Genomic DNA, 24938 nt, shown 5'->3' with positions numbered 1-24938 from the left:
TGGTTTTTAGCAGCATTCCATTGGGAGTTTCAGAAAATGAAATATTGCTACTTGAGTTTCACTGGTTTTCCACAGAAGATTTAACTTTGCTTTCCTAGAACCTCGATGTTAATTTCCCAGATACATATAATCAGCAAATGATGCTCTGCCCCATTTTTAAAAATTGTATTCATTATTTACCCAAAAAGAAGAAAAATATAATTTAGAAATATTTCCTTCAAACTTATTAATAAAAATGGTCTTGGTGTTTGACACGGTAATTTTTAGTTTCCTGAAAAATACACTTATGTGGAATGGCTCATTCTCTGTCAAGGGCATGGAAGTGAAATCTTATAGATCCTTGACTTTTCGCAGAGAAAGTTGAGAAATCCCCTCATTTTAAAGGTTGAAAAACTATAGACAAGAGCAGTTAAATGACTTTTCTAAGACCACACTGCTTATAAGAAGCAAAAGTGACTTTGGTCAGTATTCTTTCCAGCACAGGACTTACTGTGAGCAGTGTCACAGAATCCACAAAGAAGAAAATTTCGGGGTCAGTGGAGTTAATAACACTCACTGTGACCCGCAGATGGAAGGGGCTGCAGTATAAGAAAAAGCCATTGAAAGCAGTGATGAAAAGTTACTAGTGACTAATACGTTCTTGTTGTATAAAATGATACAATACAACATATATGGAAGCCAAAAAAAGTTACTAGTGACACTCAAGGCAACAGTCTCAGAAAAGTATTGAGATAGCCAGAAGAAAAAGGATTGAGGAGAGTATAGATATTTAGGGTATAAAATTTTAATATTCTGATATTTTTTACATGCGAAAGTTCAGTGCTTAACATTTTTTTAAAAAAATTATATTTGATCTTGTTTGGTTAGGATGGCTGTAAAAACAGTAACATATTCTAGAAGAATTCCAGAGAAAATTGTTTCTCCTTAGGTAAAAATCATGCTTAAAGGATGAGTATATTTGTACCTCCAAAGTCTGTTCTCTGATCACTGGTCACAGAGGGAGCTCCCAGGGGTGGGAGGAGCAGAGCCGTTTGGAAAGAATGACTGTGACATCCAGAACACGCTTCTCTATTGCAGTTGTTCTTATGCCATAGATTAATATACAATTAATTAATATTCACAATTAGAGCAGTATTTGTCTAAATCTGTGTGAAAAAAATGTAAGTAACCACCCCCCTTCCATGTTGTAGTTTGCCAAAACTTCCAGAAGTTACCAGGAAATTGCTTGTAGATACCACCTATAATTTATGCCGTGTGTGCAGGGGAACTTGAGTGAGCTGTATTTACCCCAAATACGTGTATTATTTTTTCTTACATATTCAGAACTCTGCATTTACAAGAGAAAAATAAGCCAAAAAAATTATTCATAAAAATCAATAGTCTGTTCCTGTCATTTACACCTTCTCTATACGGTGTGTCTGGAAGTTTCTTCTCCTCAAAGAAAGAAATTTATTTAGTTCAGTCCTATACTGCATTTTATCACAGTATTAGTTTTCATTCATCTCTGTGCTGTATCATGGTAACTTCATTAACCAACAATTTAAAAATCACTGGAATATTTGTATTCCTCATTATGGAAAAAGATTTTAGTTTCCTTTTATTTTATAACATTAAACCATATGTGATTATAAGCTTTTTGCATTTTAATTTTAATATAGTTATTTAGCCCTATGTAATGTTTCCACTGTAGGGCATTATAAATCTCAAAAAAACAAAAAATGAAGAAGGAACAAGACAGTTTAAGGAATAATTTTAATGTATAAATAAGGTACCTGTTTTGAAGATTTTTAAATCATTAATAAAAATAAATGTATATAAAGATATAATCTATTGCTCTGAGTGTGCTTTGAACTTCTCTATTTTTACAGGCCTCTTTCAAGTGTGAAGGACCTTGTTATAGAACAGATATTTTCTCTGTTGTATTTGGTCAACAAAAGTAGCTAGCTTTAAATGTTTGTAGAAGGATTGAATACCTTCAGGAAGATCCAACCTAAATTTGAATTCTTTTTAACTGTTCACACTTAATATTTATATTCACTTCTCTTTTGTCTTTTTCGTCTTTCTTTTCATCTTCCTCCTTCTCCTTCTCTTTCTCCATACGACTGAGTTTCAATTTCACATTGTTTTTGATTAGGAGTTAGCATTATTGAATAAGTATAAGCCCCTGAAACAGGAATAGCTGTTTCTGTTTCATTATGTACTAGGTTTGGGATAAGACTGATTTAAACTTGTTAACCAGGAGGCTCATTTATTCTGAAAATGAAAAACAGGACATTCATTACTATATGGCTATTTACATTTTAAAGAGCTTTCGTACTATTTTAAGGAAAGGAAGACTGCCATCTTGTGTGTGCTGTGTTTATTGCTGCACAAAAGGGGACCCATTCAGACAAGTTTAGTTCTATGTTGGACTTAAATTACATTAAAGGCTAAATAGTCACACAAAATATTGAAATGCTCAGATGTCCTGACTCAAATAAACAAACAAAAACCATAGCTTGGGGACATGTTTTTCTTTACTACATGAAGAAACATTATACAAACCATCTAATTCCTCTTTTTCAAACAATTTGATCCTAGGATTCAGATATATACAATGAAAATTCCCTAGATCTAAAATACTCTAGAATTTTTAAAGCACAGAATTTATAATTATAAGATAAAATAATAATGTTTTAAAATAAATTCTGAAGTTAATGCTATCTGATAAAATGAATGTGTGAAAGGTTGCTCTTGAATATGATAAAATAAATCTGTATTTTATTTTAGGGCTAACACTTCCTAGTGTCTTCTTCTATATTTATTTTCCCTGTTTACATTTTATTATCACCATAAAAAAGATTGTAATGAGTGTCACAGTCCAGCGAATAACAACAAAGCACAGGTTGCTAGAAAATGCCTGAGAACTGCCAAGGGTGCAGTAGAAATGCCTTAACTTTGAAGAGCAGAACCACAGGCCTCACAATAGTAATTTGATAAGTGTTTGTGCCATCTTATGGTTGAATGCAATATTGCAACAAAACAGCACTGGCACTTGAATTTACTTTTTGAGTTTTTTGAACCAACAAACTAAATCTCTTTTGTGTGTGTGTGTGTGTGTGTGTGTGTGTAATATATTTGTTAAAGGCTAACCACAAGTTAGTGGCTTGGATTTACTTGGAGTTTTATTATAATAAAATGACTTGAATTCACTGGAAAATCTATTACAATAAAAGAACCTCCAAAACATGTGAAACTTCCTCATCTATGAAATATAATAAGGTAGCATTTCCCAAAGAGAGATCAGGGATTATTAGTCCTGAAGGATACACTCAAGATAAATAGGCTGTACGGTCAAAGACCTGTCATATCCCCTTGGAGAGTAAAAGTGCACATTGTCTTATTTAAAAGCTATAGATGGGCTTCCCTGGTGGCGCAGTGGTTGAGAGTCCGCCTGCCCATGCAGGGAACACGGGTTCATGCCCCGGTCCAGGAAGATCCCACATGCCGTGGAGCAGCTGGGCCTATGAGCCATGGCTGCTGAGCCTGCACATACGGAGCCTGTGCTCCACAACGGAAGAGGCCACAACAGTGAGACACCCACGTAACACACAAAAAAAGCTATAGAAAATTAATCTGTTTAATTTTGTATTAAATCAGCATTTTCCAAATATGCTTGACCACAGAATTTCTTTTTAAAAAACAAATAATACCTATTAATATTACCAGGTAATAAAGTGACTACTTTTCAACATAAAAGATTAGAGCATTAGGTACAAATCTTTTACTGAAACTAAATTAAAAGAATGATGTCTCCAGTTCTGTGTTGGAATCACAAGCTGAAGGTCTTGAACTTTAAATTAAGGACTCTCAGTCCACAAAGGTCCCTCAGTTACAATAATAAGTAAACTATTAGAAATTCCTTAAAGAGTTTTGACTACTAAAAAAGTTATTAAAATTTAATAATAGCACCCAGAAGCCTCTGAATGATAGTTGGAAAGGAAGAAATGTAGCAGATTTTATTCTATGGAGTCAAAACACAGCGGGAAAAGTCAGATGACTGACTCACCATGTGTGTGCATCTGGAGCTGTTTTCCTGTACTTATGACTGTGAAATTTGCTGACATATGTACCATCTCCAATCCAGGTTATCCTGTGGCCAAAGCCACACATTTACAATATATTTCACCATCATAATATCTTTTCAAAGTCCCTTAAAACAGCCTTTCTCTCTTTTTTATACCAATCCCTGAGGTCTTAGTGCCTATCGAAGAGTCAAAACTCTGTCCCTAAACCTTAACTTAACCCTTAGACCAACTCTTGTTATCTGGATTGTTATTTCTTCAGGCCATTGGATATTTACTGCCTCAGGCGGCATCAAGGATACGATACCAAGCGTGAAAAATGTTGTTTGCAGGTGGCCTAATGTAATATTTAATTTCAAGTTCCAGCATCCTAGCTGTGTGACTTTGGGGAATTTACTTACCTGTTCCACACTATATATTTGTATGTAATACCACTTGAGGGTATTCAATAAATGCCAACAGAACAAATGAAACATGGTTTCCTCACCCGTAACCTAGGTAACACTACAACTCACCTCACAGGCTCATTGGGTGGTATGTTATATTTGACATAGTACGTGTTCAGTAAATGTTAACAAGAGTGATCTAGATTCCTTTTTGTAATTTAAGTTCTGCCATCAAGACCTAGTGGATCACCCAGCAGGATTCTAGGAACGAGTTGTCCCTAATTCTAAGGAGATTTTGACAGTTAGCATAGACAGTGGTTGAGGAAAATGTTTCTGGTAAGGAGCAAGAAACAGGTTGCTTCCGAAAAAGATTTACATTTGAGTGTATAGGCTTCTGTGCTAAATCATAAGTTATGTCAGTTGTTTGCATAATAGCTAAATTAAATAGTGTGAGATACTAATATCAATAACTGTTAAGAAACACAGTCCAACTTTCTTGAAGTCACTTTTCTTGTAAAAGGCTTATTCATACCTTTTTTGGACCAAAGAGATACAAGATTGTTATACCTTGAAGGGGGTGAACGGTTTATGATGATGTGCCAGAGAGAGAATTAACTGGACTAGGCTCCAGATTTGAATTCTAGTCTGACCTGGAGCAAACCACTTGACCTTTCCTACTTGTCTCATCTGTAAAACGGAGGCAGTAGGTAGACTCACAGAGGCCTTAGGGTGATTAAGACAGATAATAAGTGTGAGAGTTTTTTAAGTGAGAAATAAGTTACTTGTCGATATTGGCACGATTTGTAGTGTCTAAATAATTGTTCAACGTCTTTACGTAATACTTCTGTGATGGTGTTTTAGAGTTAAAAAAGGAAAATATGGATGTCCATGTTTCCTAAAAAGCTGCATAGAAGGAACCCTGGACTTGGCATCTGAAGTGTAAATTTGCCTTTCATCCTGTTACTTGTTAGCTTCTTAAGTGATTGGTACAAGTCACACTGAATCTCCGGTTGTTTCTCACCTGCAATATAGGTTGATAATATATGCTTTCACCAACTTCACAGAGTCACTTTGAGGATGTATTTAATAGTACTGTGTACACTGTGAACTGTAAGGTCATTCATTTACTCATCCATTGAACAAATCCTTACTGAGTACAGGCTCTGCCCCAGACACTGTGCCACGTGCTGGGGCAGAGTCCTGCCCTCGCGGGGGTTATAGCCAACGGGAAAATTCCTACAGCAAACTGGTAGACATACAAATTAACCTATAAGTAGCATAATGATTAGTGCTACTAAGCAGAAGAGCAAATGTCAGGAGAAAGTGACAAAGAGAGCTAATTCAGATTGGGATGGTTGAGGAAGGCATTCCTGAGCAAATTATATTTAAACTAAGGCCTGGAAGATAAGAAGTGTCAGCCAGGCAAAAGGGGAAGAGAGTGGGAAGGAGGGACTTTTCAAGCAGAGAGCCTGGCTGGAATATGTGAAGACTGGAAGAAACAGAGGAGAACTTCTAGTAACAGGAAAGCTGGAAGAGAGTAGGGGCCAAAAATGAAGGTGGAGAAACAGCAAGCTCTGTATACCATGCTAGAGATTTTGGATTTTATTATAGGTGGAGTTGAAAGGTGTTGAGAGGTGTTAAGCAAAGAAGGGGGAAGATTAAATTTGCAGGTTTAAAAGGTCAGTCTGGCTGTCATATAGAGAATTAATGGGGGAGGACACGGAAGCGTGGAGAGCCCAGTTAGGAGGCTATCATTGTAGTTGCACAGCACAGAAATCATGGTAGCTGAACTAGAGTGGAGGAGAATTAATCAGACTTGGTGGTGTCCTGGATGGAGAAGGAGGTATGGAAAGTAATTTTCCTGCGTCTTGCTTGAGGAACTGTCAAATAATGGAGCCTTTAACAACCTGACAAAGGCTGAGGGAGGATCGAGGCCTATGTTAACACTGGAGTGTCTATTATGTATCCAAGTGGAGGTGACAAAAGTCAGCAAGAAGAGAGGTCTACCACCCACATCGTTAAGTCATTAAGTCATTCAATTATTCACCAAACGTTTATTGAGGAACAATATGTCTAATTCTGTACTAAGTGCTGGAGGTTTAAAACACAGTGATACAAATGGCTCTGATCTCATGGAGCATATTGTATTTTAGCAGCTGGTAGTAGCTGCATAGGTGATTTTAACAATCAGAGACAAAACTGCATGACTGAGGAAATTCAGACGGGTACATGGATGTTAATATCTCTCAAATTACGTGCTATGACACTTCCACTCCCCGGAGTGCTTAGCCTGTAGCTGGGGATCAGGGCCTTAAAAAATAGCCATTTTAACTGTTAAACATTTTGGTTCCATTGACTCCCTTAAAGAATGCATTGTAACAGTTTAGTATTAAGCCTACATTTACATTTATAAACATTTTGTAAAGTTTGTCTTGTTATAAAATCAAGCTGTCAAAATGGGAGTTTCACAAAATGGAAAGTCGTTATTTTACTAGACCCAGGTCTAGTCATACAAACACAAGGTCTTCAATTTACTAGGGGAATGTGGAGAGTTTTGAGAGAGCCCCCAAATGATTAAATAAGAAAATCCATATCCTATAAGCAATCCTTATATTTAGCATAGATATTTATGTGTCATGGAGGTGAGTGGAGTATTGAGGAGGAATATAGGTAGTGAGTTTAAGTATATCAGCCTCATAATTTTAATACCTAACATTTACATGGTGCTTTACAATTTTCTGAGCCCCACTCATATTTTTCTTTAAATCGTGTAGACCATAGTTATCAACTATAGTTTCAGGTTGGACAAAACAGGAAGAATTACAATTTTATTCTAAAAGAGTCAGGTCACGTGTAAAGAATTATTTTCTGAGGTTGAAGATTGTCACGCACTGGAGTGGTTTCCTTGGGGATGTTCCTGATTCACCTTTTTAGGAATCCTTAATAACAGCATAGAGTTATGAGGCCAAGATCGATGTTATTCATCGGTCAAAATGAGAAATGGTATAACATAAATGAATGTATATAGAGGCCCTTCCCTCTTGAAGTTGCAGGGAAAAAAAAAAAAAGCCCAGGCATTAGAGCCACACAGCCTTGGTTGGAACCTTCACTCCATCTCTTGCTGGCTGTGTACCCAAGAGCAACTGATTTGATTGCTCTTATTTCCTTTATCTTCATAGGGAGCTTAGGAGGTATTAATGGATAATATGAAGTACCCAGGTTATTCAACAATCATTTGTGCCTCTCCTCCTGATGCCTTCCTCTGAGGCATCCTTCCCTAGCATTCTAAAATTGAAACCTGTGAACAAAATACGGGACCAAGGATAAAATTGATACCTGTGAAGAAAATATGGGACCAAGGATAAAACTGAAGCTCAATTTAAGACTCACCTTTTCCAAAACCCATTAAACTAGTGTAAATTTTTAGCAGCATATATGTCTAAAACTTGTTAAATCAGCCAAGATCATGGATCATCTTTTTTACAGTTGACCAGATGAAACGTCAGATTAATCTCTATCATTTACAACATGAATTAAATTTATAAATGCAGCATGCAGTAGAGTTTTAAAATACCAGAACAGGGTTACAGTATTAAGATCAGAAGATATAATAATAATAATTTTATTATTATTTACTGTCACTTGAATATTTAAGGGAAAATTTAGGAAAAGTCGCTTAATCCTTATTTTTCTCATGTGATAAGGTTTACTTAAATTTTATTCCTTTAAATACTTTCTGATGTTTAGATGAGCTATTCTCTTGCTTCTGTAGAAAAGCACGATTAACATGGATCAATTTGTATCTCTTTAACAGGGACAAGTGATCCATACGTGAAGTTTAAAATTGGAGGAAAAGAAGTTTTTAGAAGTAAAATAATACACAAGAGCCTCAATCCTGTGTGGGAGGAGAAAGCTTGCCTTCTTGTTGAACATCTTAAGGAACCATTGTACATAAAGGTGAACCATTTATTTGTTTTTCCCTAATGTAATCTGATCTAGAAATCCCCGTTCAATGGTTTTTTATAATGTCTGTCTGTCTGATGAGATTTTTCACCAGAGGTATATTCTGCTATGCGCAATTCTAATCTGTTGGTGATGTGATAGAAATGAGCTATAGGGGAGGGGGAGCTGGTGGGAGCGTCTTTCTTCTGGACAGTTCTATTGCCAGTTATAGTTAGGAGAATTATGAAGTCTATCTCCTCCTGCTTGGTGCAGTTAACTGATTTAGTGCACTTTGGGAACGTATAAAAACAAGACTCCATATAATCTAGCAGGAAGAGCTTACACAGAACACACCTTTTCTGTTTAAAAATTATAGCAGGGGAGACTTTCCTGGTGGCAGAGCGGTTAAGAATCCACCTGCCAATGAAGGGGACATGGGTTTGAGCCCTGGTCCAGGAAGATCCCACATGCCGCGGAGCAACTAAGCCTGTGTGCCACAGCTACTGAGCCTGTGCTCTAGAGCCCGCAAGCCACAACTACTGAGCCTGTATGCCACAACTACAGAAGTCCATGCGCCTAGAGCCTGTGCTCCGCAACAAGAGAAGCCACCACAATGAGAAGCCCGCGCACCACAATGAAGAGTAGCCCCCGCTCGCTGCAACTAGAGAAAAGCCCGCGCACAGCAACGAAGACCCAACGCAGCCATAAATAAATAAATAAATATTTTAGAAAGAATTATATCAGGGATCTACCATTCCTGGTTGCAAACAAAATGCTTTACTTGGAAGGTGAGGAGGGTAAACATAATAGAGGAAGGAAAACTCCTGTCTCTATTACATTACCAAAGATGGGGGGAAAAAAAGTATTTCCTTTCATTTGATGTAGTTAGAAAAAGAAGAAGAATTTATGGAGTTAACCTTAATTCCTTATTTTACTTTCAAACCTGACTTCCCTTTAATTCATATCTCTAGGTACTTATATTCTTTTTGACTCTTATGTTCTGACTATCCATGCAGTGACCAAACCTTTTTCTGCTTGTACCACATCACATGCCCCATCCTTCTCTCTAAATTGTCACAACTGGCACATGAGCCCCAAAGGTCACTTGATCACTCTTTCAGCAATCTCTGGGCATCCCCCTTCCCCTCAAATCTTCATTTGCATTGCTTCCAGTTGTTTCTGTTTTCCACAGAAAGGAAAAAGTAATCAAGATGTTACTAAAATCATAGCAGGGCCATTTATCAAATCGATGAAAAAGAGAACTACAAGTATGTCGTTGATAAGTTTCTAGAAGTCATTATGGGGAGCATAGACCTGTATTTGCTTAAGAAATTGTCTCAAATGGACAATGGCTAAAGGAAATCAGTTAAATAGAATTAGTGAGCTATCTTTTAGTGTTCAAAAATCATGACCCGGGCTTCCCTGGTGGCGCAGTGGTTGAGAGTCGCCTGCCGATGCAGGGGACACGGGTTCATGCCCCGGTCCGGGAAGATCCCACATGCCGCGGAGCGGCTGGGCCCATGAGCCATGGCCGCTGAGCCTGCGCGTCTGGAGCCTGTGCTCCGCAATGGAAGAGGCCATAACAGTGAGAGGCCCGCGTACCGCAAAAAAAAAAAAAAAAAAAAAAAAAATCATGACCCAAGAGTTATTAATGTGAGAGTAGAGAGAAAGAAATGTCTACATGAGAAAAAAGGAAATACCTTCATAATAAAGAACTGAGATAAGGGGAAAAAAGGAATTTTTTAAAAGACAAGTAGGATTAAGGAAGCTTATTCCTAGGGAGGTTTAGAAGAAATAAGTTAGAGCAGCTGCAACCATGAAGGAAATGGATACGAAAGGAAAGCAGGGTTAATAAGGATAGCACTGGACCATTGGGATCTCATATAATGTCCCTTAAGAGAAAAATTGTGGAAGAAAAGGATTAATTTCTAATTGCGTTTGCTGTGGATCTGTTTCTGTAATGGGATATTACTCTATGACGGAAGCATGTGGATCTCCAGTCTTTAAAGCGGTTACAAATGAATGTTCCAGTGTTACATTAGGTAATGGCTGGGTCCCTCTGCTATTCTTTTGTGTTCAGGAATGACATTCATCTGTGCAGAAATCCAGATGTCAAATGTGTATTTCAAAAGGAATATCATAATAGGCTCAAAAGCAAACAAAAATCTGAAGTACACAGAAAAAAATGGTGGCAAAAATTTTTGTTTTGGTTTAAGAGAGCAAGAATAGATACACTTACATACTGAAAACGGAGACTGTAACACTGCCTATAGACCAAAGGCCTGGTTAATGACACACTGGGAACAAAGAAGTTAGGAGAGAAAACCCAAAGGTGGTTTTTGTTTTTTACCACTTTGAGTTTCCTGTAGCCACAACTTAACTTCCACCTTACAGAAGAAGATACATAGTGAATTGTAAAAGATTTGACACTTTCTTTTACATTTCTACATAATAAAAAATAAGTTAAACAGAAATCACACTGGCCTCTCAAATACTAGTACAAACATAAAATAACAAGGCTTTATTTTTATGAATGCTTTATACTTTTTAATATGCTTTGATCGTTTTCATTTGATTTTCATTTTCTGGACCATGCATAGGGCTTCTTTTGAAAAAAAAATTCTGACTTTCACCTTTACTTTTCCCATGTTTTGCGTTATCTACTTTTTGCCTAATGTGGGACACACAAAGACCTAAATAATATACATTGGTGGAAATGATATTTTAAGTTACTAGAATTTCATGAAGATTGCATTATTTTCATCGTCTCTACATAGCTCTGTGTGATTGACTTTTATATGATGCCCATATCCTCTGTGATTGGAAATTAATCTTGCCTGAAAGATTTCTTAGGGACTAACTGATTCTGTAGTGACAGGTAATATGAAAATGCATCCATGAACTAGATGATTAGAAAATTTGTCTTCAACCCTCCTCTCTATGGTTCAATGAAAAAGAAGTCCACATGCACACTGTAATCTGATTTCTATCAGTGTAAAGATTACCAAGGGAAACAAAATTCAGTTCTAAGCTAAGGTTATAAAATCACACTGAAGTTACAGTACTTGTAACATTTCTAGTAAAAACAAATTTAAAAAAATCTTGGTAGTGTCATTTTTAAATACTACACCAAATAAATAAATACACTTTCCAATTTTAATTTTGATAAAAAGAGAATATTCCTTCAGTTATGAATGACTTCACAGTAAGGGCAGGTATAAAAACAAGGCTGCAGGGATGGACTTGAAACATATTTATCGTAGGGTAGCAGTAGAATCTGGGAGTTAAATGCAGTGCTTCTAATTGAGATAAGAGCTGCTGGAGCCTGCTCTGTGTCCACAGAGATGCTCCAGCACACATCTTAAATAATAGAGTAAATTCAGCATCCATTGCAGTTGAATTAAATTCAGATTCTCCATTGTAATTTCACTGACACTATTATTCCAGGTACATGATGAGCACCCAGAATTACAGTGGAAAGAGGTAGGAGTAATCTAAAAGGAGAAATGTAAATTGTTGCTTGTTTGGCCTAATCATGAGCTACAAGAGCTAAATTGAAAGTGCTCTTCTAAATAATAGAAAGATTTTGATAACTAGAAAAACTATTCTGTTTGGAGCCATAGTACTGATTCTAAGATTGTCATTTTAACAAACTTGATAGTTCCTTAAATAACTCACATCTATCCAAGCTTAAGATTTAAAATTGAAAATGTACTTAAAGCATGGGTCAAGCTAAGGACCATATAACTGTCTTGTCCAAAATTATTTCTCAGTAGGTTCTAAGGGTCCTAAAAAGAATTTTATATACCAACGACCCTCAACCCTGACTGTACATCACTTTAAATATGCTCTGTGTCTGAAATCCATTACAAAATTTGAATCTGACCTCTTCTTAGCCCGGGCATTTAGGGGCAAGTAACATAAATATTTTAAGCTTTGGATTCCTTATCGGACAAATGGAAACAATACTTTGTTCACTGAGTTGTATAAGAATGAAATTTAAAAATCTGTATGATATGTTTAACACAGTGCCTTATATATGGTAAATGTTGAGTAAACATTAATCGTCATTAACTCTGCTTCTTATTGCAGTGGGAGTGCCTCTCCTATTTCATCACTCTTCTATGTTCTATATTTTCTGACACTTCACCTAGAGTAATGCTCCCTCTGACAAATAGTTTATAGAGCTTGGAACCAAACTGCATAGCAAACGATTTCATTAAGGAATGGATTCTGGTGTTTCCATTCTTCCCTGTGTTTATGCCTTTGCTGAATAATAGGAATTGAGAACTATTGTAAACATCTAGCATTAGGACGGTAGAAAAGAGTCTCCCCATGAGAATAAACAGAGTTTGAATGTTGACTCGCCCATTTGGGCTGTCTATGCCGATCAGTTCACTGGATTCACAGCCTTCCACTTCATATGTGTAGGTGAATCCCAGGTGTTCTCATGGATTGTATGTCACTGTAGTCACCCCAAGATTTTAATCCTTAAGGCTGATACAATCAGAAGAGATTGCACAAGAGAAATTTCTCTAATTTTGGTGTAAATTTTATGTTGTAAAATACACTACTGCAGCCACTTGCAAATACCAAGGTGTCAGTTGTATAAGATATGCCACTGAGCAGATGACTAAAGTTCAGAAGTGTAATTGATCAAGGAGAATATTTACTGCGGGAGTGCTGTGCTTTCTACAACAAATGTACTCCTGCAAGGTTGTAAGTAAATCAAATGACTATAAATTGAATAATTTAAAAGGCATTAGAGGAGCTTATAACTTAAATAAATCCCTTGTGACTCTTCTAATTTAAGAATCCCTTTGTAAAGCAAGGGATTTATTTTTTTTTTTAATATCAACTTTTTACATATTAAGTTTGTTTAAATTGCAGTACACCTGTACTAGAGAAAAGAAAACAGTAACTGATACAAGGCTTCTGTACATGCTACTCCCTCAGCTTTTTTTTTTTTTTTTTTGCGTTACGCGGGCCTCTCACTGTTGTGGCCTCTCCCGTTGCGGAGCACAGGCTCCGGACGCGCAGGCTCAGCGACCATGGCTCACAGGCCCAGCTGCTCTGTGGCATGTGGGATCTTCCCGGACCAGGGCACGAACCTGTGTCCCCTGCATTGGCAGGCAGACCCCCAACCACTGCGCCACCAGGGAAGCTCCAGCTTGGAGCTTTTTAACTGTTGTGTCAAGGATTGGGCAGAGGGATGCTGAGCTACGGGTTCTCTCAGCCCAGTGCATTCTCACCTCCTGGAGAGTCCAGTGGTCTGGGTCATCCTTTCAAGAGCAGACTTACCTGTTTATGCTCATTTACTCCAGTGAGCAATACAATGATTTTCTATTTGAAAAGGTCAGAAACACAACTCTAAACTCCATCTATTAACCCTTTTATCAATCTTAAAAGCTTTCCCTGATCCCCAATGTAATTTTTTTCTTTTTGTACCCTGTTCTTTTCTTTACAACAGTCATCTAAGTTTATAATTCTATCACCTGTGCACTTCCTTGTTTAACATCTGCCTCCCTCACTAAACTATAAGCATTGACAATGTGAGATTTCCTCACCACAGTTTACTCAATACCTAGCACAGTGTCTGGCACATAATAAGCATTTAATCAGTGTTGACCAAGGAAATAAATGAGCAAGAAAATGTTTAAATGGATGGAAATTAGCCAACTCCCATTCACTTAGAGTTCTTTGGAAATGACCCCATCTGATCTAGCTCTGAGCTCTCCCTCCAACTTCCTTCCTCTCTCCATCTTTCTCAGTCTGCTTCAGCCACACTGGCTGCTGGCTGATCCTTGAACATGCTAATCACTTGCTGTTTCCTCCACCTGGTGCGCTCTTCCCATTCCAGTGTCACTCTAATGGCTTAATCGTTCTCATCATTGTAGTCTCTACAAAATCACACTTCCTCTGAGAGGCCTTCCTGGACTCCCAATTTAAAATATCAGCTTGAAATGTATATTCTCATTGAATGCTTATATCACTCAGCATCATGGGTTTTTTACTTTTTTAAATTAGTTTTTATTGGAGTAGAGTTGCTTTACAATGTTGTGTTAGTTTCTGCCGTGCAGCAAAGTGAATCAGTTACATGTATACGTATATCCACTTTTTTTTTAGATTTCTTTCCCATTTAGGTCACCACAGAGCATTGAGTAGAGTTCCCTGTGCTATACAGTAGGGTCTCACTAGTTATCTATTTTATACATTGTGGTACATATATGTCAATCCCAATCTCCCATTCATTCCACCCCCCCTTTCCCCCCTTGGTAACCAGTAGTTTCTTATATGAAATTATAGAAAAACAAAGCAAATCTATGAAACAGAAAGCAGATCGGTGTTTGCCAAGGGCAGAGCAGGTGAGGAAGAAGAATGTCGAAAAGGATCATGAGGGAACTTTGGGAATTATGGAATTGTCTTCCACCTTGACTGTGTCAGTGGTTGCATAGCCATAGACATTTGTCAAAACTCATTGAACTGTACCATTAAAATGGATGTATGTCCACTCCTGGATATATATCCAAAGAAAATGGAAACACTAATTAGAAAAGACACATGTACCCCAATGTTCGTGGCAGCATTATTTATAATTGCCAAGGTATGGAAACAACCTAAGTGTCCATCAGGAGATGGTTGGATAAAGAAGATATGGTGTTCGTGTGTGTGTATGTGTGTGTGTATGTGTGTGTGATGGAATATTACTCAGCCATAAAAAAGAATGAAGTTTTGCCACTTGCAACAACCAGATGGACTTAGAGGGTATTACGCTAAGTGAAATAAGTCAGACAGAGAAGGACAAATTCTGTATGATGTCACTTATATGTGGAATCTAAAAAATACAACAAACTAATAAATATAACAAGAAAGAAACAGACTCATAGATATAGAGAACAAACTAGTGACTACCAATGGAGAAAGGGAAGGGGGGAGGGGCAAGATAGGTAGGGGATTAAGAGGTACAAACTACTACGTATAAAATAAATCAGCTACAGGATATATTATACAGCACAGGGAATATAGCCAATTTTTATAATAACTATAAATGGAGTATAACCTTTAAAAATTGTGAATCACTGTGTTGTACACCTAAAACTTATATAATATTGTACATCAACTATACCTGAATAAAAAAAATTTTTTTAATTAATTTTAAAAAATTGGGCTTCCCTGGTGGCGCAGTGGTTGAGAGTCCGCCTGCCGATGCAGGAGACACAGGTTCGTGCCCCGGTCCGGGAAGATCCCACATGCCGCGGAGCGGCTGGGCCCGTGAGCCATGGCCGCTGAGCCTGCGCAAAAAATAAATAAAATAAAATAAAATATCAGCTCCCAACACATTGCCTTACACTTCTGTCTCCATGGTGCTCCTCACTGAACTGTATATATCTATTTGGGTTTTTATGGACTCTCCCAGCTGTTCAGTGTAGCGTCCAGCAGGTCAAGCACATTGCCTGTCCTGTTCATCATAGTATGAATACAAACCATGAAGGGCGCAAAGAAGATAAATAGTTTTGACAGAAGAAAGAAATGCATTCTTTTCTTTTTCTTTCTGTTTTGTTGTTGTTATAACGTCACATTAATATTATGCCCTAATCATTGCTTGTGATTATAAAAATTTAACCTTAAAATAACTTTATGAAGTACTTTAATCATAATATCTTAATGTTTACTTATTTGTATGTTTAAAATGGCATTGTCCTATAATATCAGAGAATATATCTTTGATGACCTGAAAAATACAAGAAATTGGAGTCATATCTTCATCACCTACAGCCCAGTATGGAAGACATATTTGTTGAATTTCATACCAACTCACTCTGCCTTTCAGTAATGCTAATAGACCATCTATAATGAGAGGAAAATATTATAAGCCTGTGGTTCCCACATTTTTGAGGATTCACTATAATTTATTTGATTTTGTTATCACCTTTGATGTTCTACTTTATACAAATCAGTAATTTTAATTATAAAATTAAGTGTAATTTCCTTTGAATGTTTTGTGAGACCTTAGTATTTCAAAACACAAAAACAAATAAAATTTTAAAAATAAATCTTAGGAAATTTTATTGATTTTGGTGACATAGACAACCAGTATTTTATAATGAAGACGTTTTTCACTTAAAGCTTATATTGGAATTGTTTATAATAATGTCTGTGTCTTTGGCTTCATAGGTATTTGACTATGACTTTGGACTACAGGATGACTTTATGGGCTCAGCCTTTCTGGATCTCACACAATTGGAGTTAAACAGGTAACGTTTGAACTGTTGTAATATCACTACACCTTTTTATGAAACTGGGCCTGTGTAACAGAAAATGTCAGTAGATCTGGGTTCTAGTCACTGTTCTGTCATTTATGGTTGTGAGTCTTTGTGCTAGCCAGACTTTCTCAAGTATGTCTTTCTCACTTACCTGGTGGAAATAATACTTAGCATCTTCCCTCACTATCTCATTTGACAACAACTATTCAGCAGAAAAACTCTTTTTTTTTTTTTTTTTGGCCACGCCATGCAGAATGAGGGATTTTAGTTCCCCAACCAGGGATAGAACCCGTACCCCCTGCAGTGGAAGCACGGAGTCCTAACCACCGGACCTGGACTGCCAGGGAAGTCCCCAGCAGAAAAATTCTTAAGACACTTTCTTTGTCCCCCAGACTGTGCTGAGCACCAGGAATCTAGATTAAGACACGTTCCTTGCTCTCACATTGATGGTATGATTATAGTGGGGCATAAAGAAGATGATACATGTTAATCATAATTATTAATTTAAGAATGAGGCCATCACATAGGAAATAAGATGAGTACACTATGCATCGAAAATAGCAGCACTCTTATCACTTAAGCCGAAGTAGAATCTAATTTTGCCATCATCAGTAGTCCTAGGTTACCGAGGAGTAGCCCGAAAGTGGAGGCAGATTGGTTGTATTTACTCAGTTACATTAACTTATCATTGCTTGACTAGTTGTAAAGTAATGATTAGTTATAACTAATGTTATAAATATTAACCATTCCTTGCACCAAATTATGGGCTTTTATTTTTTTTAATGTATTTCAACATAGGAGCTAAGAATTGATTAATACTACAGAAGAAAAAATAGGTTTTAAAAGGTTCAGCAGTGGGGCTTCCTGGTGGCGCAGTGGTTGAGAGTCTGCTTGCCGATGCAGGGGACACGGGTTCGTTCCCCGGTCTGGGAAGATCCCACATGCCGCGGAGCGGCTGGGCCCGTGAGCCATGGCCGCTGGGCCTGCGCGTCCGGAGCTTGTGCTCCGCAAAGGGAGAGGCCACAACAGTGAGAGGCCCACGTACCGAAAAAACAAAACAAAAAAAGGTCCAGTAGTGCTGGAATGGATTGCAAAGGAGGCTGCCAAATCATCTTTGGTGGTTTTAAAGAGATGGTTTAGATCAGGGGCCCCAACCCCTCTTAGGAACCGGGCTGCAGAGCAGGAGGGGAGCGGCAGGCGAGCGAGCAAAGTTTCATCTGTATTTACAATCGCTCCCGTCACTCGCATTACCGCCTGAGCTCCGCCTCCTGTCAGATCAGCAGCGTTAGATTCTCATAGGAGCGCGAACCCTACTGTGAACTGCACTTGCGAGGAATCTAGGTTGCACAGTTGCATGCTCCTTATAAGAATCTAATGCCTCATGATCTGAGGTTGAGCTGTGGCGGTGATGCTAGCTCTGGGGAGTAGCTGCAAATGCAGATTATCATTAGCAGAGAGGTTTAACTGCACAGAGACCATGATAAATCCATTGCTTGCAGACTTATGAAGCTGCTGTATAGCACAGGGAGATCAGCTTGGTGCTTTTTTTAAAAAAATAAATTTATTTATTTATTTGTTTATTTTTGGCTGTATTGGGTCTTCATTGCTGTGGGCGGGCTTTCTCTAGTTCTGGCGAGTGGAGGCTACTCTTTGTGGTAGTGCACAGGCTTCTCATTGCAGTGGCTTCTCTTGTTGTGGAGCACAGGCTCTAGGTACACAGGCTTCAGTAGTTGTGGCACATGGGCTCAGTAGTTGTGGCTCACGGACTCTAGAGCACAGGCTCAGTAGTTGTGGCACATGGGCTTAGTTGCTCCGCGGCATGTGGGATCTTCCCAGACTAGGGCTCAAACCTGTGTCCCCTGCATTGGCAGGCAGATTCTTAACAAGTACGCCACCAGGGAAGCCCCTCAGCTTGGTGCTTTGTGACGACCTAAAGGGGTGGGATGGGGAGGGAGAGAGGGAGGCTCATGAGGGAGAGGATATAGGTATACATATAGCTGATTCACTTTGTTGTACAGCAGAAACTAACAGAACATTGTAAAGCAATTATAATCCAAAAAAGATGTAAAAAAAAACCAAAACCTATCAGTGAGTGGCAAGTGAAAACAAGCTCAGGGCTCCCACCGATTCTGCATTATGGTGAGTTGTATAATTGTTTCATTATATATTACAATGTAGTAATAATAGAAATAAAGTGCACAATAAATGTAATGCACTTGAATCATCCTGAAACCATCCCCCACCCCCCAATCCCCGGTCTGTGGAAAAATTGTCTTCCATGAAACTGGTCCCTGGTGTCAAAAACGCTGGGGACCGCTGGTTTAGATGATCATGTTATATCATGTGGCAGGAATAGTGGAAAGCAGAGTAATGGGTCAGATCACAACTTTATATTTTAAATGTAGATGAAATATAAATAGTAGAACTCCTTATATGTTGTAGTCTGAGCACAGTGGCAGCTTATTGGTGGTCTTCCAATGGTCATCTGTGCCTCAGACTGGACAAAAGCATGGCCTTTTCTATACTTCCTATGTGTTCTTCATTCCAACCCAGAGCCTAGCAGGCCTGACCTCGGGGTGATTGCTTGCTCCCCGCCTCACCATGGCTGAAGGAAGTCCTAGGTGGTGTCGTATGTGGTCCGTTATCATGAAACTGAGCTCCAGCTAGACTGGGCTGTGCTGTTCTTCGTAAAGGCCACGGTTATTTTCTCTGTAGATTCTGCATAAGGGTATGCAAATTACTAGGTTTAATCACAGAGCATAACTTTTTCTTTTTCTCTATTAAAGATAGATTACTGGTGAAAAATAATTTTAAATGGAAAAAAACATATCAGATGGGTAAAAAACCAAAAGATTATGTATAAGCATTTGGTGTTTATTTTACCACATTACTTATTTTATGTATTTAGCTAACTATACCCTCCCCTCAAAACCACATAAACATCAAATTACCAATTTTAAAAATCACATATTGGGCTTCCCTGGTGGCGCAGTGGTTGAGAGTCCGCCTGCCGATGCAGGGGACACGGGTTCGTGCCCCGGTCTGGGAAAATCCCACATGCCGCGGAGCAGCTGGGCCCGTGAGCCATGGCCGCTGAGCCTGCGCATCCGGAGCCTGTGCTCCGCAACGGGAGAGGCCACAACAGTGAGGGGCCCGCGTACCGAAAAAAAAAAAAAAAAAGAAAATCACATATTTGTGTATGCCATTACATTCTATGTATAGAAATCAACATGGGAATTCCCTGGCAGTCCAGTGGTTAGGACTCCCCACTTTCACTGCCAAGGGCCTGGGTTCTAGGTTCAATCCCTGGTTGGGGAACTAAGATCCCATAAGCCATGCAGTGGGGCCGGAAAAAAAAAAAAAGAAATCAGTACCCTCTGGATGTAGACAGATGGATAATAATAGTAGCCGTATAAATACTTATGCTACTATATAATGCATTAAGGTATTGCTTTTGAAAAAAAATAATAAATAAGCATCATAAAGAATTACAAATGTTCTTAAATCTTTATCATGTAACCATTATAAAATGTAATGAAGTTTTGGCTATTAATTTTTATATGTAATCATTTTTACAGGAAAATGAACCAAATCAAATTGTAACCCCATATAAATACATATGTGTGTATGTGTGTATATATATGCATATGTGTGTATGTACATATATATACATATATACTATAATGCCTAATATGCATCTGTTAAAATAAAAGGAACAAGTTGTTATCATCAAACACAATGATTAGTTATAACTAAATTAATATTGGAGCAATTTGCATTCACAACTATTGTAACTTATGTATATTATCAATTTGGTAGGTTACTTATGTTTCAATTAAAACCCCTGACATCAAAAAACTGTTCATATTTTTCATAACACCATTTCTTGAATTGGTAAATTAAGCATCATTTGAAAGAGTGTCCTAGTATTGTAAAATCTTAGCATTGAAAGGTACCTGTGGTTCCCCCAAATTATTTGGGGACCTTTATAAATGTATAGATTTCCAGACACCACCCACAATCTACAGAACCAGAATCATTATGGACAGAGTGCAGGATTATGCACTTTTTAAAAGCTTCCCAGTTGATTCTGAGGTGCAGCCAGGATTGAAAGTTTTTATTTGGACCACTTGCCCCATCAAGCCCTCTCCCCAGTACTAGAATCCAACAGTATCATTTACTAAATGTTAAGCTCCATGAAGACAAGTGTCTTATCTTTGGTCTTGACTGCTGGTTTTTACCCAGAACCTAGTATCACATATGTTCAATTCATGTTTTGTGAATTAAATGAATAAATGATTGAACAAGCAAGGGAACATTCCTAATTTGCCAACATTTCAGGATTCAAGTGTGGTGCTGAATGTTCCACAGTCCCTTAGGCTTATGGAGGGCATGAACCCCTATTTGTTCAATATTAATTGAAATATGTAAACAAGATATTACCTACACATTATCAACTGAATGTGTATTCTACATTATTTTCTAAAAGTTACTGTGGGTAATATTGCGCAATTCATAATCTCTTCCTCAGAGATACTTATCTAATTCTGAAGCCTTCTAAGTATTGATCACCTCTTCTAAGTGCTGGTTTCCTTGCATTTCTGAATCTAAAAATTTAGGCATAGGTTTAAATAGCCAAAAATAGAAGCATTATTTTAAATAGAAGTTCTTCAAATAACTATACGTTGTTTTTAAAGTATATTTATAATGTACATCAGGCAATTTATATTTTATATTTTCCTCTTCTCCCACTTGTTTATTTACTCTAAATCATACTTCTGATTAAGAAAAAAGAATCTTAAAGAACTAAAAGGAAGGTAGTGGTCAGTAAAAGACCGTCATTGAGTTGTTGGACTCAAATTTATAGAAAATAGCTGCTATTGCTCTCTGTGTATTTAGAGATCACAGAGAAGGGCCTTACAGCTTTCTTAATACTGCTGTACTTCTTAGCCTTTCCAGCAACCCCACAGCCTTTCTAGAACCCCATGAAGAGCTGAAACTTAGGCAGTGAATCCAAGTATACCCAATTGGCCCATGATTTATTGGACAACTTAATATATTGATGTTATTTTAATAACAACAAAAATTGTACCAGGAAATTAAAGGAAGACAAAATTTCTTTTCTTCTTAAAAATATATAGTATATATAAGTCCATGCACTCTCTCACTTCGTCCCAGCTTACCCTTCCCCCTCCCTGTGTCCTCAAGTCCATTCTCTACATCTGTATGTTTATTCCTGTCCTGCCCCTAGGTTCTTCATAACCACTTTTTTTTTTAGATTCCATATATATGTGTTAGCATATGGTATTTATTTTTCTCTTTCTGACTTACTTCACTCTGTATGACAGACTCTAGGTCCATTCACCTCACTACAGATAACTCAGTTTTGGTGCTTTGTGACCACCTAGAGGGGTGGGATAGGAAGGGTGGGAGGGAGATGCAAGAGGGAGGGGATATGGGGATGTATGTATATGTATAGCTGATTCACTTTGTTATAAAGCAGAAATTAACACACCATTGTAAAGCAATTATACTCCAATAAAGATGTTAAAATATATATATATATATATATATAGGGAGGGTGGGAGGGAGGGAGACGCAAGAGGGAAGAGATATGGTAACATATGTATATGTATAACTGATTCACTTTGTTATAAAGCAGAAACTAACACACCATTGTAAAGCAATTATACCCCAATAAAGATGTTAAATATATATATATATATATATAGTATATATTTTGGCTTATTCATTTAATGACAGTTCAAAATCTTTTTTTATTTTATATATTTATTTTTTATTGAAGCATAGTTGACATACAGTATTGGTCTCAGGTATACAACATTGTGGCTCTGACAATTATAGACATTACAAAATAATCTCAATAAGTCTAGTAACCATCTGTCACCATACAAAGTTATTACAACATTGTTGACTATATTCTCTATGCTGTATGTTATATCCCTGTGTATTTATTTTATGACTGGAAGTTTATGCCTCTTAATTCCCTTCACCTATTTAGTCCATTCCCCCACTCCCCTCCCTTCTGGCAACAGTTTGTTCTGTGTATCCATGAGTCTGTTTCTGCTTTGTTTAGTTTTTTCATTTGTTTTGTTTTTTAGATTTGACATATAAGTGAAATCATATGCTATCTGTCTTGGTCTGGCTTATTGCACTTAGCATGATACCCTCCAGGTCCATCTGTATTGTTGCAAATGGCAAGATTTCACTCTCTTTTTATGGCTGAGTAATATTCCTTTGTGTGTGTGTGTGTGTATGTATGTATATATATACATATATAGATATATATACACATAAATACCACATCTTTTTTATCCTTTCATCTATCAATGGATACTTTGGTTGTTTCCATATCTTGGCTCTTGTAAATAATGCTGCAGTAAACATAGGGGTGCATGTATCTCTTTCAATTGCTGTTTTTGTTTCCTTTGGATAGATACCCAGGAGTAGAATTGCTGGATCATATGATAGTTCTATTTTTAATTTTTTGAGGCACCTCCGTATCATTTTCCATAGTGGCTGCACCAATTTAAATTCCCACTAACAGTATACAGGTGTTCCTTTTTCTCCACAACCTCACGAACACTTATTGTTTGTTGCTTTTTTGATAATCACCATTCTGACAGGTGTGAGGTGACAATATTGTGGTTTTGATTTGCATTTCCCTGATAATTAGTGATTTTGAGCATCTTTTTATGTGTCTGTTGGCCATCTGCATGTCTTTCTTGGAAACATATTTATCCATTTTTAAATCAAATTGCTTGTTTTTTTGATATTGAGTTGTATGAGTTCTTTATATATTTTGGGTATTAAACCCTTATTGGATATATCATTTGCAACTATCTTTTCTCATTCAGTAGTTTGCCTTTTGCCGATGGTTTCCTTCATGCTCAAAATCTTAATATTTTATATCATAGGCCCACGGATGTGACCGTCACACTGAAAGATCCCCGCTATCCTGACCATGATCTTGGAATCATTTTGCTCTCAGTCGTCCTTACCCCTAAGGAAGGAGAACACAGGGATGTGGTAAGTTCCCCCTCAGCCTAGTTGTAGCTCACTTGTTTGAATGTCGTGAGCCTTCTCTGAACCCAGAGGTAATATTAAAGAGAAACAGCATAAGAAGATCTGGCCTGTTCTTTGTTTCTGTGAGTATCTGGGTATCAGTAGTCTAGTTGTATTGTATTTTTTGAATTCAAATTTCCTATTTTATTCTCCAGATCAGAACCTCTTATAAATAAGGGATACGTTTGCATCTTTTATCATTATTTTATTTTCCAATTTCAGACTGTTATTTGTAGCAAATGGTGGTATTTATTCAGAGATTATATTTTTCCACATTGAGGTGTCCAGACCTTACTATTTTGATTATATTGTCAGATGTACCATAACAAAGAAAATGAGGTGAAATTACAATAGAGTTCCTGCTTTCTGGTATTTGTTTGATGAATGATTAATGAGTACTTTTCATCTTCTTGATGGGCTTCCTTATCGGTGTTACCCATTTTCCAGCCCTGGCTGGGTGTACTTCCTTGCACACCATGCTGCTATGAGAAACTGACAAGGGATACAGAGGAGCTAATTACTCCAGCACTGTTGAAGTGACGTTAAAAAATATCAGGTTTGACCTGCATCGGTATGCTTGCCAGTGCACTTTCTGCCACAATTTACCAGAATTTATTTATTAGACTCAGGGTACTTTCACATACTGGTAGCTATTCTCACTAGTTCTGATTGCAACACATTTTAGGAGTAGACATAATTTTTTAGGCAAGTTTAAATACTCTATTTCAGCAATGTGTGTATTGCTGGTTTAAAATAATGCATGATTAAAGTTGGTATATGTTTTCTGCTGGAAAGGTATTACTGGCATTTTTCCCTAGATTATAAATAAAAATAGTGAATTACAATTTCAAATTTGGAAGTGTTTTAAACTCATTGAAAAATTCACCCTTTTCAAGGTATTTTCCTCTATCCTTTAAAAAAATTAAACAACGAGCACATATGTAATATTTGCAAAGAATGATTTAAGTATCTATATTTCATTCAGTGAGGAAGAAGATTTTCTTTTCGAACAAGTACTATCAAATAATACCTACTTGGAGAACGTAGCACTGTAAAAGAATGTATGTGCACAGGCATAGGCCCATATGCGCAGATGGAAGGGTGTATGAGGACATTTTTTCACAGAGAACATTTAGAAATAAAAGCCCATCATTTTAAAAGTCACCAATTCAGAATATATTATTTCATCCAGTGCA

General features: G+C 37.4%; 1 protein-coding gene across 16 annotated transcripts in view; it reads left to right on the top strand.

Annotated features, from left to right (window-relative positions):
- The window catches only part of MCTP1 (multiple C2 and transmembrane domain containing 1), a 541550-nt gene that overhangs the window by 265671 nt on the left and 250941 nt on the right, over positions 1-24938 (top strand). For all 16 annotated transcript variants that reach the window (XR_009563429.2, XR_009563431.1, XR_009563434.1 and 13 more), the window contains exons 3-5: positions 8265-8407; positions 16568-16647; positions 23595-23706. Coding sequence is in view for 11 of the 16 variants with exons in the window: in XM_060296021.1 (XP_060152004.1) it covers positions 8265-8407; positions 16568-16647; positions 23595-23706 (335 nt within the window). In the remaining 5 variants the exon portion in view is untranslated. The remainder of the gene's footprint in view (positions 1-8264; positions 8408-16567; positions 16648-23594; positions 23707-24938) is intronic.

Source organism: Globicephala melas, chromosome 3 (genome assembly GCF_963455315.2).
Source record: "Globicephala melas chromosome 3, mGloMel1.2, whole genome shotgun sequence".
Lineage (NCBI taxonomy): Eukaryota > Metazoa > Chordata > Mammalia > Artiodactyla > Delphinidae > Globicephala > Globicephala melas.
Note: the sequence above shows the minus strand (reverse complement) of the source record. Positions and strands in the feature narration are given on the sequence as shown.